Source organism: Spermophilus citellus, assembly GCF_964194105.1.
Source record: "Spermophilus citellus genome assembly, chromosome: 11".
In the NCBI taxonomy this organism is placed as follows: domain Eukaryota; kingdom Metazoa; phylum Chordata; class Mammalia; order Rodentia; family Sciuridae; genus Spermophilus; species Spermophilus citellus.
The window spans coordinates 1,404,105-1,420,698 of record NC_138192.1 but is presented as its reverse complement, the minus strand read 5'-3'; the positions used below and the strand labels follow the sequence as shown (position 1 = coordinate 1,420,698).

General features: G+C 40.8%; 1 protein-coding gene and 1 long non-coding RNA gene across 3 annotated transcripts in view; both read right to left on the bottom strand.

Annotated features, from left to right (window-relative positions):
* Nucleotides 1-15,455, bottom strand: part of LOC308630476 (E3 ubiquitin-protein ligase MARCHF1-like) — a gene marked incomplete at its 5' end in the record, with an annotated part of 57,707 nt that extends 42,252 nt beyond the window's left edge. Inside the window, 2 exons of the mRNA XM_081260601.1 lie at nucleotides 5,694-5,874; nucleotides 15,151-15,455. Coding sequence (XP_081116727.1) covers nucleotides 5,694-5,874; nucleotides 15,151-15,455 — 486 coding nt within the window. The remainder of the gene's footprint in view (nucleotides 1-5,693; nucleotides 5,875-15,150) is intronic.
* The window catches only part of LOC308631121, a 1,170,527-nt gene that overhangs the window by 948,763 nt on the left and 205,170 nt on the right, over nucleotides 1-16,594 (bottom strand). The gene's annotated exons all lie outside the window — the stretch shown is intronic.

The following is a 16,594-nucleotide window of genomic DNA, read 5'->3' as shown; positions in this document are numbered from 1 at the left end:
AGGTAGTTTATTTAAACTCATCTGTGACACCTTGTATCAAATCTGGCCCCCTATTTCCATTTCTTTCCCCTTCATGTCTTGGATATCTAACCACTAAATAATACTTCTAGAATAACATGGAGAACAAAACAGAAGTCAGTCATTTTGCTCTGTGTTTATAGTTTTGTTTCCTTTTGTTTGCATAGATTTAGTTATGGATGGTTTTAAAAGGTGAATAATCTTGCCCAGTTCTCTTTTTAAATTCCCTGTGCCCTTCCTTCTGGAGCTAGAGGGTATTCTTCCTTCCCTTTCTACCCTTTGTGGGTCACTCCAGGCTCTCTGAGGGCAGAGATTTTGTTCTGTCTTGCTTATTACTGAACACTACTAGCATATGGTAGATGCTTGGTATAGTGAGAGCAGAGCACAGGACCAGCCAGACACCACTAGGGGCCTCTCAGGACCATCACTCAGAGCAGTTTGCTGGTGGAGTGAGTTCAGATCTACCCAGGGTGACTGTGTTTATGGATAGAAGCTTTGTAAAACAATAAGGTCTTTTGCTGCCCAGAAATCAATACTTTTACTCTGAGCAAACTGTTCTATATTTCTGATTCTAGAAGTCTATACATTTCTTTGCAATTTCAAAAGATGAATTGAGCTGGTAATGTTTTATTTCAAGATAGAAGCAGGGCCATGTGTTAAGTCCCAAGTGTCTGTTAAAATAAATCACAAGATACCTGTGTTTTCCATCTCAAAATCATTTTAAAAGACAGGTTGGCATTATTTTCTACTCACATTGGAATTTTAATCTAATTGAAATATCATTTGTAATTCTGAGAGTACTAATGTGTTGAGACACTAAAATAAATTTTAAAAATCCAGCACTTTTAGTGAAAAGGATAATGCTCTCATCAAGTTGAAATACTGTTTTTAAAAAGGATCTTCTTTTTGTTATTAGTGATTTGCTCATAAGTACCTTCCCACACCAATCAGCTAAGTAGTCTATTGTCCCTCAGTGAATGGAGCAATGAAAAGTCAGGGAAGGAGAGTTTGGCTGCAGACAGCACCGACACTGGACAGTGAGCATTTTTTTTGTGTGTGTGTGGAAAAACTATCTGGCTCCTTTGAAGAGCATGCGTTAGGAAAAAAAAAAAACATTTCCTGAGTTTAAATTGCTTAGACTTCCCATAGGGTCATAAAATAACAGAAGTGAAACTGAGCACAGTACAACGAGAGAACAAGTATGTGTTGTAAATTGTGAGCTTGGTCATCTTTGCAAGAAGGATGAAGTTTTTTTCTGGGACTATACTAGGGCAGAGATTTTCATTGCTATAGGTTTGCATATTTGTGAAGAAATTAAACAGCAAACCAGTGATAAGGCATCAACACTTCACATGCTGAGGGCTTCCCTCCTAAGCAATCCCAAATTCCTTGAGCAAAATTGAGAACTAAGAAGGATGTCAAAGAGGATTCTGAGAACCCTAGAATGGCGTCAGAATGCTCTTGCCCACTAAAATTATCACCAGGGATTAAAACAGAATTTCTTTTTTTTTTTTTGTACCAGAGTTTGAACTTGGGATGCTTAACCACTAAAGTCACATCCCAGCCCTATTTTGTATTTTATTTAGAGACAGGGTCTCACAAGTTCTCATGAGTTGCTTAGCACTTCACTTTTGCTGAGGATGGCTTTGACCTAGTGATCCTCCTGCCTCAGCCTACTGAGCCGCTGGGATAACAGGTGTGTGCCATCACGCCCTGCTTAAAATAGAATTTTGAAGAAGTCTATCCAGAGTTGACTTCAGCCTTTTCCAAGTCCTATAACCCCTGGTTTTTGTTGTTGTTTAGGAAATGAAATAGCTATGGAAAACGTTGACAAGGACAGTTGGAGAAGAGAGAAGTGACCCTGATGCTCTGAGAACAGGGAGGGAAGAGAAACAATAAAACACAGATAGATGGGAAAATTGTCAAAACGCAGCAGGCTAAGGAAAGAAGAGTGAAGATAAAGCTGAATATGTGCTTCAAACTATGTAAGTCAGTATTTTCAGCCTGCAAAATAATTGATGTGCATGTAATGATGTCCCTGAGTTATTAGAAGAGGTTAGGAAAACTGAGTTATTAGGTAAAATATTCATGTGTAAGAAGAAAGAATTTAGAAAAAAAAAGATTCAGAAAGATTTCCATTGGAAATGGCTCAAGTAAAAACTAAAGTTTTGATGCTTAAAGAGAGTCTGTTAGTTAGTGGCGGTGCCACAATGTGAAATGTGGTGGTGGTGGGGTTAGCACCTAGGAACTTCCAGGGTGTGACGTTCACTTTGATATGGAATCTCACTAAATTGGGCTTAAGATATGTCACATGGGGTTTAATGAGGATTGAATTATTTAACTGATAAAAAAATAAAAGAATGCATGGACTTGAGTATTTTTATTATATATTTGTCAAATAATTTCTATATGGAAAAATTATATAAAGAAATATTTTAGGGCAGGATGTAAAGTTGTCAGTAGTATTTGCTGTCCCCATAAGCCTGGCTTCACATCGATGCCTGGTTTCTCTCAGATAGGAGTGACTGACATGGGAACCCCATGTAATTATTTTGCTTCAAAATAGGAGATTAGTTTATGCTTCCTAATCAATATTGTGTACTTTTCTAAATTTCACTGTGCTTTCTTTACTTGTGACTTTTTGACTTTTCTGGGCTCTGAGAATTACTTCTGACCCTGGGTAACTCAGCAAATTAATGGGACTTTTATTGAGTGTCATAAAAGTAGCTGAGCTACTGACTTAAAGATGATGAAAATTGCTTTTCCTTGAATAAGCCCTTGATTTTATTTTGACTTTAAAGATTTTCTTCTGGAAATGTTAAAATACCTTGATGAATTTGCTAACTGTAGGTTTTGGTGTAGAACTATCAATTAATGAAGCAAGAGTTTACTGATATCTTCAGAGACTATTAGCCCCAAGGTTTGTCAGACTATGGAGACTTCCACCTTTCTATCTTCAAATTCATTTCATTTAAGCAGGATCTCCTGCCTCTGTTGGCTAATGGCAGAAATTCAGAATCATTAGCTAAATTAATTGTTTCATGTGCTTGGTCTTTAGAACGTTATAAACTATAATGGAATTACTGAGTTGAGAGTAATTAATTGGATGTTCTTCAAATATATTCTAACCAAATGCTGGCACTCTTTATGACAACTTAAAAACTACCAAAAGAAAATTGTTGATGAATCCTAGTGCCATCAAAATAAACCATCTAGAATAGTTTTAATATCCCCAGATCTGTGTATTTGTGTCACCCCTCCATCTGAAAAGTCATTCCAGATACTGCCTCTTTAGTGTAAATTTAGTGCTCTATATTTTTAAAAGGAAAAAATGAGAATTTGAAATACTTTCCCTCTCTGGTCTTCTTTTAAAGCCCATAAATCATGGGGGGAAGAACAGTATGCTCACATGTTCCTCATGTCTAGAACTCGTGTTTGAGGCGGGAGTTGAAAATTGAGGCCCTACACCAGGCCATTGAGGCATGCAGAGTGTTGGTGGCAAGAAGTATCAGGTAAGAGAGAGAAGATAGAAAAATGGGAAGAACTTGGAAAGCAAATCGCGTTCTAAAGGGACCGGCTTCCACACTAGCCCTGCTGGTTGTGGTCATAATGGGAATGTGGTCCTGGTAAAGCCAAATCCTGGGATTTTCAAACAAAGTCAGATGTGTGACATTTTTTTTTTACAAACTAATCACATTTAAATTTTGGTAACAGAATTCAAGTTTTAAACTCTGTGGGTCAAACAAAACCTGTTTTTGTGGGCTGTCAGGAAACCGCCTCTGGATTAGATTCTAACACTCCCTATTCATATACACACAATATATATAAAATAAAGGATGTTGAAATACTGCCCTTATGATCAATCAAAGAAAATGTTTTTTTTTTAAATAAAGGAAACTAAGGTAATTCATTAATCACAGATAATCAACAGATAATTCATTAGGCTATAGTAACGTATTCATTATCATGACTATTTAAAAAGAGGGTATATTTGCTTCCTGTCTATTTGGTTTATAAGCAGGTGAGTTCAGGAAACAAAGATTTCCTGATATGGTTGTCAATTGTTGGTACTGAAATATTTAAAAGTGTGCAAAATAGAAAGGCCCAGAGTTGTATTTAAAGGGTGATTCTATAAAAACTGAGGGTAGAATAAAGACTTTTCAAGTTCCTTCAGGGCATCATGTTTAGTTCATTATGCCAAAAAAGTGTAGTGGTAGATACTAGAAAAAAGAGACAGTTTGAATATGTTATTATTTTAGACTGTTGCCCTCAAACTGAAATATACAGATGCTATGAAAAAACTTGCATTTTCCTGAGGGATGAGAAGAGAAATTCAGAGAACCATGGAGCACACAATGTGTCATTAGCTACTCCAGACAGTACACAGCATCTATTAGTGGATAAAGCAAAAGGAAAGGAATAAACATCCATTTCTATTTCTTACATTGTTGCTCTGGGACCCAGAGGAACAGTGTCACCTTTTGGCATTTGGGTCACCTCCTATGCTAAGAAAAATGACAATGTATGTCCCAAAGGCACTTTGTGCATAATTTTTGACACCTATAAAGCATTTGCAAAATTTTAAACACAACGGTACCACAAAAGTATGGAATGTTATTCTCCCTCTTCATGATATACAGAAATGAAGAATTATGATGGCCAGCCACCAGTCAGTTACCTAATGTTTTTGTTTGCTTTTCATCTTTGTTCATTCTGGAACCCATCATGTTTATTTCCAAGCAATGTTCTTTCTATCCGCTTTAGCTTTGCATTTCATTTAAATGAAAAAGCAGGCCTGGGCTGATTCATTATTTAAATTGCAGTCTCTAAACTCCCCTTTGGAGACTGAAGAATCCATATGTGTAAGGCTGCAGTTAGGCAAAAAGAAGAATAAGTTACATGATAAAATCCAGGGCCCTGCTCTCAAGTGTGAATTATATAAAGTTCATTGGCCTTGTCTGTGTCCCTTACAAGTAGTCCTTGGGTAGCTTTAAGTGAGATGTTAACCTTATACTTGAAACATAGTCTTACCTTCATTCTTTAGGAAAAAAATGACAAATGCAGAATTTGAAGATAAACTTCATAGATTAGAAATATACTTATCTCTCTTATAGCTTGATGTACAATATGGAAAATAATACTTTTTCTATGTACTCATTATATATAAAACACAAATAATACATAAATAAAAATAAACATAAAAATCAGTCCATACCTTCTAGAAGAAATCACTCTTTTTTATGATCTACTTTTCTATAATTTACTACTTGACTTTCAGGAAATTAGATAGGTTCATGTTGTTTAATCTATCATTTAACTTCTTGAGAACTATTCTCAAAATTTTTTTAACAATTCAGTTAGATTGAATTACAAAAATATTTAGCATACATATATATGTGTGATTTTCTCTATATATGTATTTTACATATGTGTTTTTTGTTTTAATCATGAAGGGTGATATATAAATCAGAGGTCCTAATGTATAAAACAGAGAAGAAAGAAAAGATCACTTGCCATCTCTTGGCTGTCTTTTGCACACTGAGCCCATTACAGGATACATCACCTCCATGGATATTAGCATGTTGGCTGAGTCTTATTGGGAAGGAAATTGACTTATAAAAACAAGCCTGCCTTGCAAGTTCTCTCCCCCAAACCAGCTCCTATGGATACTGTACCTTCCGGAGGGGTTTGAGCTTGGTCTCCATTATGAAGTCATATTTGCAGAGTTCGCAGCAGCGCGTGTCTGAGCTCTTGATCCACTGGTGGAGGCAGGACTGGTGGACAAAGCGCAGGGTCCCCGTGCAGCGACAGGGTGTGATGAGGGGGCTCTCTTCGTCCCCTTCGCAGTGACAGATCCTGGGGAGGGACACAGCAGACAGTATGAAATCTCACAGAGAACATTCTCACCAGTGGATTTCTACCCTTGCTTACACCAGGCTATATTAGAACTTATAACCTAAAATTTAGAGTACACTGACATTTAATTACAACCTGGATGCTAGAGCTGAGTCTTTGATCAATATGAATTTGTTTGTACTTGTATTGTCATTGCCAAACTTAAGTCATGTTATAAGGCATTAGATATTGGCAATGCAGAAACAGACTATCATTTGATTTCTACACTGAAGCCAGTTTTTAAAAAAATAATTAACAATTCTTTGATACTGGGGATTGAACCTACAGGCCCTTAACCACTGATCCACATCCCCAGTCTTTTCTATATTTTATTTAGAGACAGGTTCTCACTAAGATGCTTAGAGCCTCAATAAATTGCTGAGGCTGGCTTTGAACTCTCAATCCTCCTGAGCCGCTGGGATTATAGACCTGCGTCACTATGCCTGGCCTGAAGCCAGTTTTAAGAGCATACAAGCTCTGTATCCAGCTTCATTTATTTTAAAAAGTCACTTTCTTTGGGTTTTCATATCTAAAAGTTATGACATGTAAATATTCTAAGGAATGTTAGAATCAGGGTGATATTGGCCTCCTAGAATATGTTTGGAAGTGTTCCCTCTTTTTCTATTTCATGAAATAGTTTGAGGAGTATTGGTGTTAGTTCTTCTTTAAAGGGCTTGTAGAACTCAGCTGTGTATCCATCTGGTCCTGGGCTTTTCTTGGTTGCTAGGTTTCTGATGGCGTGGAACATTAGAATTTCATTGTGTTATTTTGATGGTGGTTTTATAGGGCTATAGTGTATAATGTAGTAATATAGTGTGGGAAATTTCTGAAAAATTTTAATGCATAATCAAAAAATAAAGTTACTACTGAAGTTTCAGACTAAAAATATTATAAATATTTTCCTAGGAAGAAGCATACCTATTGGGTCATAATTAACTGTCCAAACTGTCAATAGTCATCATTGTACAAAAACCCCATAAAAATGACCAATTACATAAAATTCAAGTTCATGAAATTCTATTGTTTGAAAATGTTAATCACTACTTTGGCCAGTGAACTTTGAGTTCAAATAGTTTCTGAATTACTCTAAAGTCTAGTTTTAAAGATTTAGAGTTTCACAGATTTACATAGAGAAGTTTGCAATCCATGTTCCCCCTCCCCTGGGATGAGTTAAAAAGTAGCAATGTTGGATGTAGTGTCTCATATAAAAATCAATGTGGTAGGGGAAAATTAAAATGAAATCTCCATTACTCTCATATTCATACTTTTTAAAAATAATTTATTTTCTTATTTGAATGAGTTAAGCCTTTCATAACTCTAGGTAGTGAATTAAAACCTCAGCCTTTCAGCAACTCTCATGATTTAACCAGCTGTTAGAAGTTGGTAATAAATTTAATTAGAAACATTGCTTTATATCTGTTAGAGATATGAATGTTGAATGTAGCATTTAAAAAAATTAAAAAGCTGCGTAATTCCTTTAAAAAAAAAAAAGCTGAGTCACAGTGGTGGGATGGAAAAATGTATCCATTGCTGCTACTGCTCTTTCCTTATGGGTGTTTACACCCTTTTCTCCAGAAGCATATGTTTTAAAGAGTGGGTTTAAAATCTACTCTGAAAATACACTATCTCCCCAGAGAAAATGAAATACCTGCTTAAATTGCCAGTGCAGTAAGATACAGGAATTGAAACCTAATGCTCCCCGACCTCAAAATAAAGAAGTAGGACAGAGGACACCAGTATTTTGTCTTAATTTCTTAAGTAAAAATAAAGTAAGCACAAGGAAACCCTGACTTCTACAGTTTTGGGGTGGGCATGATGGGATGAGGACAGAGGGAAGGTCAGGCCAATGTCCCCTTTCTCCCTCCCAGACAGAGCTGAGAGCAGCAATGCTGGATAAAACACCTCAAGGTCAAATGGCTGATGTGGTGGTGCATGCCTATAATCTCAGTGGCTCCAGAGGCTGAGGCAGGAAGTGCAAAGTCAGCCTCAGCAAAAGTGAGGCACTAAGCAACTCAGTGAGACCCTGTCTCTAAATAAAATACAAAATAGGGCTGGGGATGTGGCTCAGTGGTCAAGTGTCCCTGAGTTCAATCCCTGGAACCCACTCTTGCCCCCCAAAATGATCCGAATGCCTATTCCTTAAAAAACCTGAAATAGCTCCTTCTTCCAAACCTAGGCTTCAGGAACTGGGCCCTCTGTGCCTTATATCACAGTTAATGCCACCACAGTGTCACAGCCTAGGTGCCCAGTAGTTGGCTGACAAGGCAGCTATGAAGGAAATAAGAGCTTCTACAGCATTTAATCTGATTGTAATATTTACTATTTGAGTCACTGAAATCTAATTAATTGTGAAGAATAAGAGATATTATATCATAGGTCCTTGAACCCATTTTTTCTCCCCATTTTTTATTGGTGCTTTATATTGTACATATGATGGAATTTGTTGTTATATAATCATACATGCACACAGTTTAACAATATAATTTGGCCAATACCACTCCTCAGCACTTCACCAGTCCCTCATCTACTTCCACACTCCCTTCTTCTATTCTATTTATCTCTCTTTGATTTTCATGTAATCCCCTCCCACACCTTCTTTTCCTTTTTCCTTTCTATCTTCTACATATGGGAGAAAACGTGATCCTTGACCTTCTGAATTTTTTCATCTTGAAACTCCTATTTCTCTTACTACTTCAATCAGACCTTGGCCCAATTCTGTCCAATGAATGTGATTATAAATAAAGTTTTATTGAAACACAGCCTCGCCTATTGGTTTATACATTGTTTAAAGTTATATTTGCAGTATAACAGCAGAGCTAAGTAGTTTCTGCAGATATCATCTAGTTGCAAAGATTAAAATATTTGCTATCTGGCCCTTTTCAGAAAATGTCTGCAGACTCCTTCTTTAAGGTATACATGGCGATTCTGAGTTAGAGACAATATGTGTATGTTGCTGACAACAATGAAAAAAAATTTACAAAATAAATCACCCCAACCTCTGCAAGCAGCCAAAAACTGAAATAAAGATTATATAGGGAAATAATAAAATGTTCACACTTTAAATGAAAGCTATCTTGACCTGACTTTAAAGTCTACTGCTTCCATGGGCAAAATTACTCATTTGAAAAAGAGAAATTTGCCTTTAAAGTCATCTGATAATTCATCACTAAAATAAAATAAAAAGATTGTGTCAAATGCTCAACTGCTCAACATCTGTCAAAAAGATTCTGAGGTTCTGACTTTTTACTGACATGAATAAAGTAATTTATTCATAAGCAGTTTTAAACAAAGACCTAACTGATTTACTAAGTTCAAACTGGCCTGATCAGCTTACTGATTATAATACAACTTCCTATGTCTTATAATGATCTTTTAAAAAAATTCTGTTAAGACTCTTACCTGAAGCACCACCAGCAGTATTATTTTCTCATAAAATTAAAATTATTTCCCATAGGAAAAATTAAAAGTTTGCTTCATTTTCATTTCCATTTCACATACTTTATTTTAGCACGTTTTTAGCATTTTGAACTTTTTCTAAATTATCCAACTCAAGTGAGACCCAAGAGTCTTTTCTAAGCTATATTTAGATTGTTTCAAATGAATTGAAGAGCTAAATATCAATTTCAAGTATCTTTTAAAAATAAAAAAATAATATGATAAGACCATTAAAGAAAGAATTAAACAATTCTTAAATTGGTATACTCGACAGAAATCACAATTGCTGAATTATAAATGAAAACACAGTAATGAAAACATAAACATGTTTTTCCCAACAGAATAATTGTATAAAGAAAATGTTGTTAATGCTATAATAAAATTACATTGTAAAATATTCATAATTTTGATGCATTTTTACTTGATGGGAAATTGAGGCTTGGAAATTCAGTAATTCTGTAAACTCATTGGTGATCCATGTTGGTGCCTGATACCCAGTGAGAGGAAGAAGCTGAATTCATAGATTTTATTGGCATATTAGTATATTGACTGTCTACTTACAATCTAATCAGCATATGTTGAGATTTTCATATTTAAGACTTCAATGCACTGGTACTTCCACATAATTTTTAGCTTTCCATGAACAGAACACCACAAAATGTTATGTAACACATTAAATGTTAGTTTTTTTGTTTGTTTTTGTTTTCTTTTTGGTATGGTCAAAGTGTGTAATTGCCTTAATGTTTGAGTTTAAGAAAAGTAATTTCTTTTGTTTTGGTCTTATTTATGTTAAAATGGTCTTTATTTTTCACCATTTACTCCCTTCTGAAGGCTCTTGGACCTGATAGAATAATATATTTTTCTGTAAAAGTTTTAAAAATAATTCATTACTTGAAAAATTGTCTTTATGAGGCCCATCATGGTTTAAAAAAACTTGGGAATTTAAAAATTATTTCATTCATTTGATTGATCATATTTTTTTAGTTCTTTTAAAAAAATATGTTCTAGTTGTAGATGGACACAATACCCTTACTTTATTTATTTATTTTTATGTGGTACTGATGATTGAACCCAGTGCCTCACACATACTAAGCTACCACACTACCATTGCGCCACAGTGCCACAACCTCAGTCCTTCTTAGGGACCTTGTTTGTGATACTATTGCAATTATCTGAGAAATAAGAATCTGGACCAACATGGTGACCTTGAGGAAGGTCAACAAGTGACTCTGGAAAGTGTGGAGACATGGAGGGCTCACTTGTCTTCCATGATTAGCTGCAGTAGCAAAGCACTTCTAGAACATACTTGACTTCCAAATGCCATCATCCTTGTCATCTTTAAGCATCATCGTGACCACAGGCTTCCCAACTGATGGATTCTCAGAGCCATGCTAGATTTACCCCTTCTTTTTTTGGCCTTTCTTCCTAAGGCTATCCCCTCACTTCCCTATCTACATTTTTCTCTATAACCATCTCCAACTAAATAATCTTTAACAGTAATTGTGGGTACTGCTATGTCTGTATTGGCTTAATTTGGATGTTAATCATTCAGACCTAACCATCATGCTTCAGATTGTGGCATGCATTCTTAGCACTCACTTTACTAAACCAAAAAGATCTTAGAAATTTTTCAGACAGAAGCCATATTGAAAAGTATTAAGCAGTGGTGAGAAATTAAACTTTCAAGGTCAATGAGTGAAGAGTTAGAATGTCTCTGTCTCTCAGTATTACACAGCAGTGAAAGGATAGCAGGCTAGGGAAAGTTTTATTTTTAGTTTTCTTTTCATTTTATTATTAGCATGGAAAATGTGAACTTGTTCATAAATGGAATTGAAGGTGCCACAGAGAGTTGGACATTTAAAAAAAAATCAATGGGCAAGAGAATGCCCCCTTGTTGACAAAGGTGGTTGGAAGAAAGTATAGGGAAAGAAAGTCTTGTAGGGGAAAGTGTTTAGGCAAGTAGAAAAGGAACATTGACACCTGTTCCTGAGGGCAAGAGGTAGAGGGAAAATGGAAGGTAAAGATGAGAAAGTGGTGGAAACAGAAGAAATTGCAGCAGTGGGTGGTCTACTCTTTTTAGAGGCAGGTATGATAAACACATGGGAGGAAGGCACAAGGTTAAGGTCTTAGAGAGGCTGTAAATAATTAGAAAAAACCACTTGGAGAATGTGATGGGAAATTAACGAAGCGTGAATGTAAGAATTGTGGAGCAACCTTGAGGTCCCTGGTGAGATTAGACAGCGAGGATTTATAGTAAATGCTGCTAACATTGTACAGGGACTTGGCAGCAAACAGCAGTCAGAGAGCCGCCCTGCAGCTTGGGACGCATTCTAACTGTTCTGAGATCACCAGGTCAGAAATAGGCAGGACACAGAAGTAAGGATTCTGGAACATCAGCAAATACAGCATGTAGGCAGTGGGGGGCAAGTGAAATCTTATCTTGGTTAACATGTTTTGGGAAAAGGTGAGTTCCTATTCTTTTGGTTGCACTGCTTTCCCATGACAATGGGGAAATAGTATATGGAATTATTTGGTATTTGAGATTCAAATCTAGATCAAGTCCTGGCACACCTTCTTGCTCTTTGCTCCAGTAAACTGAAAAAAAAAATCTCAGTTTACTCATTTAAAGTAAGGTTAAAAATACCTTTTAGGGGGTCATGAAGATTAAATGAGATGAAAGTGTACAGCACCTGGCCCATGGTAAGCAATCAAATATTTATTTTATTTTACTTATTTATTTGATGCACATACAATTTTAACTGACTTTGGCTTGCTAATTATATTATGACTTGTTATGGGATCATGGGATTACTACTACCACTCCTAATTTGGTTTGCAAATGGCACTGCTTTCAGTACCCTGGGACGGAATGATTTCAGCAGCTGGTTAGTTGGTTAAAACTCATTCTCGTAAGGCCAAGGTCATGAATTCTGACAGCACACAGGTGGGTTAGCTTCAGACACATTTGAGTCCACAGGTCAGTCATGTCACAGTCGTGTCTGCAAGAAAGCTAGGCAGAAAGGGGTTTTTGTGTCTGTGTAGGATAAATTTGATATTGAATTCAGTTTCACTCTTCTCTATTATGAGAGGCCTCAGATAAGATTTTAGAATTGGTAGTCTCATCTATAAAATCTTATGTGGCTATTACCAGGCTCAAATAATATATGTGAGAAAATATTGCCAAATTTAATCACTATTCCAAAATGAGGTCTTATTACCAATATATAAATAAAACCAACAGAAAGTGATGCTAGGTATTATAAGTGTAAGGTGTTGCATGTTTTTGTGAAAGCAATTTATTTTTTCATGTCTGCCTTTCAATTCATAGGACTGTCATGTTTTACCTCCAAGGACTTCGATGAGAGAAAGGAACCCTAATATTCGGATTACTTTTCTATTAAGATATCCACACACTCCCTATAGTCAAGTCTAAGTACCTTTGCTAGTTTTAAATTTTTTATGAATGTCTTTTGCTTTTTCGACTAACCCCTCCTTCTGGAAACTTCCACCTTTTTGGCTTATGTGAAACTTCCATCATTGTGGCAAACAAAATGAAATGATCAGAGCAAGTGGAAGAGTGACCACCAACATGTTAGAATTCTGGGACAGTAAGAGATGATAGAGGAATAATATAGAACTCAGTGTCTAAATTCATGGCAGAGACTCTTCTGCTGCACTTCAAAATTATAGGCAAAGGGGCTGTCTTTTAATATATGAGTAATTTTGGAACAAACAAAAATAAATGCTAATTTCCATACTTAACCTCTCAGAGGAATAAAAAGCAGGGAAAGGGAAATTACATAACAGCTCAGGCCATGAGCTCAGCTGAGGCACATGAGCAGAGCACCTGACCAGTTCTCCCGCATAGTGTTGATGTCACCAAGAACAAGGGCCATCAAAGAAAAGTTCACAGCCCAGAAAAGCCTCTAGAGATGGGACACCAAGGTCCCTGGCTGGGATTTTAGGACAGATAAAGGGGCATCAGGTAAAACGGAAGGTGGTGGGTGCAGGTGGTGCCTGGGTGCTAACTACAAAGGATGATGGTTGACACACAGGAATAAACTGCCACCATCACATTGCTCTGCAAATATAAAACTGCTCTAGAATTCTAAGTTTCCCCCCTTGTGGCTGTGGGCATTGAACCCAGGGCCTCACATGGTTGTCAAAAGTACCAAGAAGGCATGTGCAGTGGGGCCGGCCTGTCATCCCAGCAGCTCTGGAGGCTGAGGCAGGAGGATTGAACTTGGAGGCCAGTCTCAACAATTTAGCCAGGCCGTAAGCAACCCAGCGAGAGACCATGTCTCTAAATATAATATAAAATAGGGCTGAGGATGCAGCTCAGAGGTTGAGTGACTCTGGGTTCAATCCCTGATACCCCTCCCCCCCAAAAAAAAGATGGAAGCCGACTGGCCATGAGAGCCCAGAGCTCCCTGGGCCTCACAACCTCCCTTGGTGCGTAGAAATGGCCTCACTAGAGTCCTGGGTATTTGGAGGTTGTGGTCTTCAGATCTGACCTCTGAGGGCAAGTTTTGTCCTGGCCCCTCCTCTGACCCAGGCCCCAACCTTTCCCAGGAACAGGCCAGAGGCTGCAGTGACAGCAGGCCCCAGCTGTTGGTTGGGACAGAGATGCCCTGGTGACCAGAGGAGTCTTCTCATTCCTGGTCCTCAGGTGTCGGGGAGGTGGCCCACTGGCTCTGGGCAGAGGTGGCCCTGGGTGGGCAGATGGGGTTGCCGAAGGGCCTGATGACCACATTCATCTCCCAGAGGAAGTTTTGATGAGTGACCCATAGCCAAAGGCAGGCAGTGTCTCCATCCATTATGGGCAGGACACAGCCCAGGTGGGAGCAGGGGATTTGCCACAACTTATTGCGCTGACACGCCATCTAGCAGCAATGACAGCACCCCCATTTTTTTGCGCCATTTCAGTTTGAGCCTAAAAAATGGTTGTGATGTTTAGGTGAAGGGTGGGGGGTGGTCCCGGGAAGTGTTTGAGTTGGTCACAACTGGGCCCAGGCTCTTGGGTGCCTCCCAGCACAGGATTGGGTGGCCCATCAATCCCAGCTTCTTGCCTGCTCTCAGGGGCCCCTGTGGAGTGGGAACCCAGAATAGGAAGGGCATTTTTCTTTTGGCACCAAGGACTGAACCCAGGGTCCCTTACCCACTGACCACTGTCCCCAGCACTTTTATATTTTATTTAGATCCAGAGTCTCACTGAGTTTCTCAGGACCTCTCTAAGTTGCTAAGGCTGGCCTCCAACTTTCAATCCTCATGCCTCAGCCTCCCAAAATGCTGGGATGACAGGTATTTGCAATGCAGCCCAGCTCCTTTCTGTTATTGAGCCTCAGTTTCCCCATCTGTAAGATGGACCTCTGTCTCCTATCACTGGAGGTGTGTGACCATATCCCATGAACCTGGGAGGTGATGTGTGATCAGCCACCCAAGTAGCCCGGATTGAGAAGAGCCCCCAATCCAGGTCCCTCCAGGAAGAGAACTTGGCAGTCTGTCAACAAGGAGACCCCCGCTGGCCAGCTCCACCCTCCCCTCCCAGATGCTGGGCTTAGAAGAAAAATCTCCATTTGGGGGATAAGAGGCCTGAGGAGGGCCCTAGAGCCTAGGATCAGACCAGGGTAAGTCACTGGCTCCACCCAGTGTCCCCACTGGGAGAAAGACCCTGGGCTGCTGACCCAGTGCTGCACCCAGGGGAGGAAGCAGTGGCCTCTTTCGGTCCCAGGCCACAGGAAGCAGAGCATGGGATGGAGGTCAGAGGCCATCCTTCTTCCCGCACACCCATCGGGTCAGCACCATGCCTTGTTCCCCTCCCCAGGGAGATTCACCAAACTGACACCTCCCACTTGGTGGACTGCAGGTGGCCCGCCGGCCTGGTGCAGGAGGCCTCTGGTGGGACCTCTGTTGCCCTCATCACCAGGGCAGGCGGTGATTAAAGGGCAGCGTGTGGCCTGGCAATAGGTGCTGCTGTCACTGCGCCCAGCTGCGTTGACCCCCGCCCTGTGAGATCCATGTGCAGCAGCGTCTGGGCCAGCATCATAAGATGGGCCCATGGGCGCCCTACAATTGCCTGCTCCATCACCTGCTGTCGCGGTCACCATCACTCCGCCCACGGGCAGGTTTGCGCATGATTCACGGGAACACCGGAAGCCGTGGGGAGGGACGTCGTGGGACCCTTTGTGGGACGCAGGGAGGCTGTGGGCCTAGGGACATGCAGGGGGACCCCCTAGAGCTCGGCACCCCTGCCGGCTCATCCAAGGACCCAAGGGACTTCGGCTGGGGCGGGGGCGGAGGCGGGAGCGCAGTGACAACCAGGCAGGCCGACTCCACCCCTGCCTGCGCGAGACTCAGCCACCATTCTTGTCCCTTGTGGACCCCTCTCCCCATTGCCTCAGCCATTGGAGAACCCCAGATCCCAGCCGGGAGCCTGTCAACCCAGGCTGGAGGCTGAGGCTGGAGGATCACAAAATCGAGGCCAGCCTCCAAATGTAGTGAGACCCTGTCTTAAAAATTGAAAAGGGCTGGGACGTGGCGCGGTGGTCAGCGCCCCTGGGTTCAGTCCTCGACATCTGAACATGTCACAGGGGTCTCCACCACAGAGGCGAATCCCACACCCAAGGCAGAGGCGCTTGGCCGCCAAGGGGCAGCTCTGGCCTGCACTCTTCACCCTAGGCGGGAACTTGTCGCACTCAAGACGTGATGGTGACAAGCTGCCAGGGTCCTGGGGCTCCCACCACCCCGCCCTACTATGGTGCGTTCCTCCAGGCAACGGGGAGACCCCTGAGGTGACCTGTCCCCTGGGCACCTTCCCTGAAAACCAGCGGCCTTGCGGCTGCCCAAAGCCCAGCAATACCCGTTGGGGCCAGGGGCGGGGGCCTCCCGCAGCCGCAGCGCTGGCCACCTGGCTGGGGATAGCCCGGCCCTCCCTTGAGGAGCAGAACTCCAAGCGGGGACGAGGTGGGGACCTCGGCCTGGTCGTCTGGGCCTCAGGCGACCCACAGCAGAGACGCGCTGTCCCCTCCTCGCGGTTCTCCGCGGCTCCGCCACCGCCTCCAAGCGACACGAGGCCAGGGACTGCACAGGCACAGCGTGGTCCCGGCTCTGCCCACTTCCGGCCCTGGGGCGTGGCCACACGCCCAGCTCCTGCGCCATCCACTCTGCATCAGGATCGCAGAAAACCGTGGCTAGGTGCCCCTGGGGGAGCCGTCCAGGAAGGCGACTCCCGCAGTAGGTGTGCAGG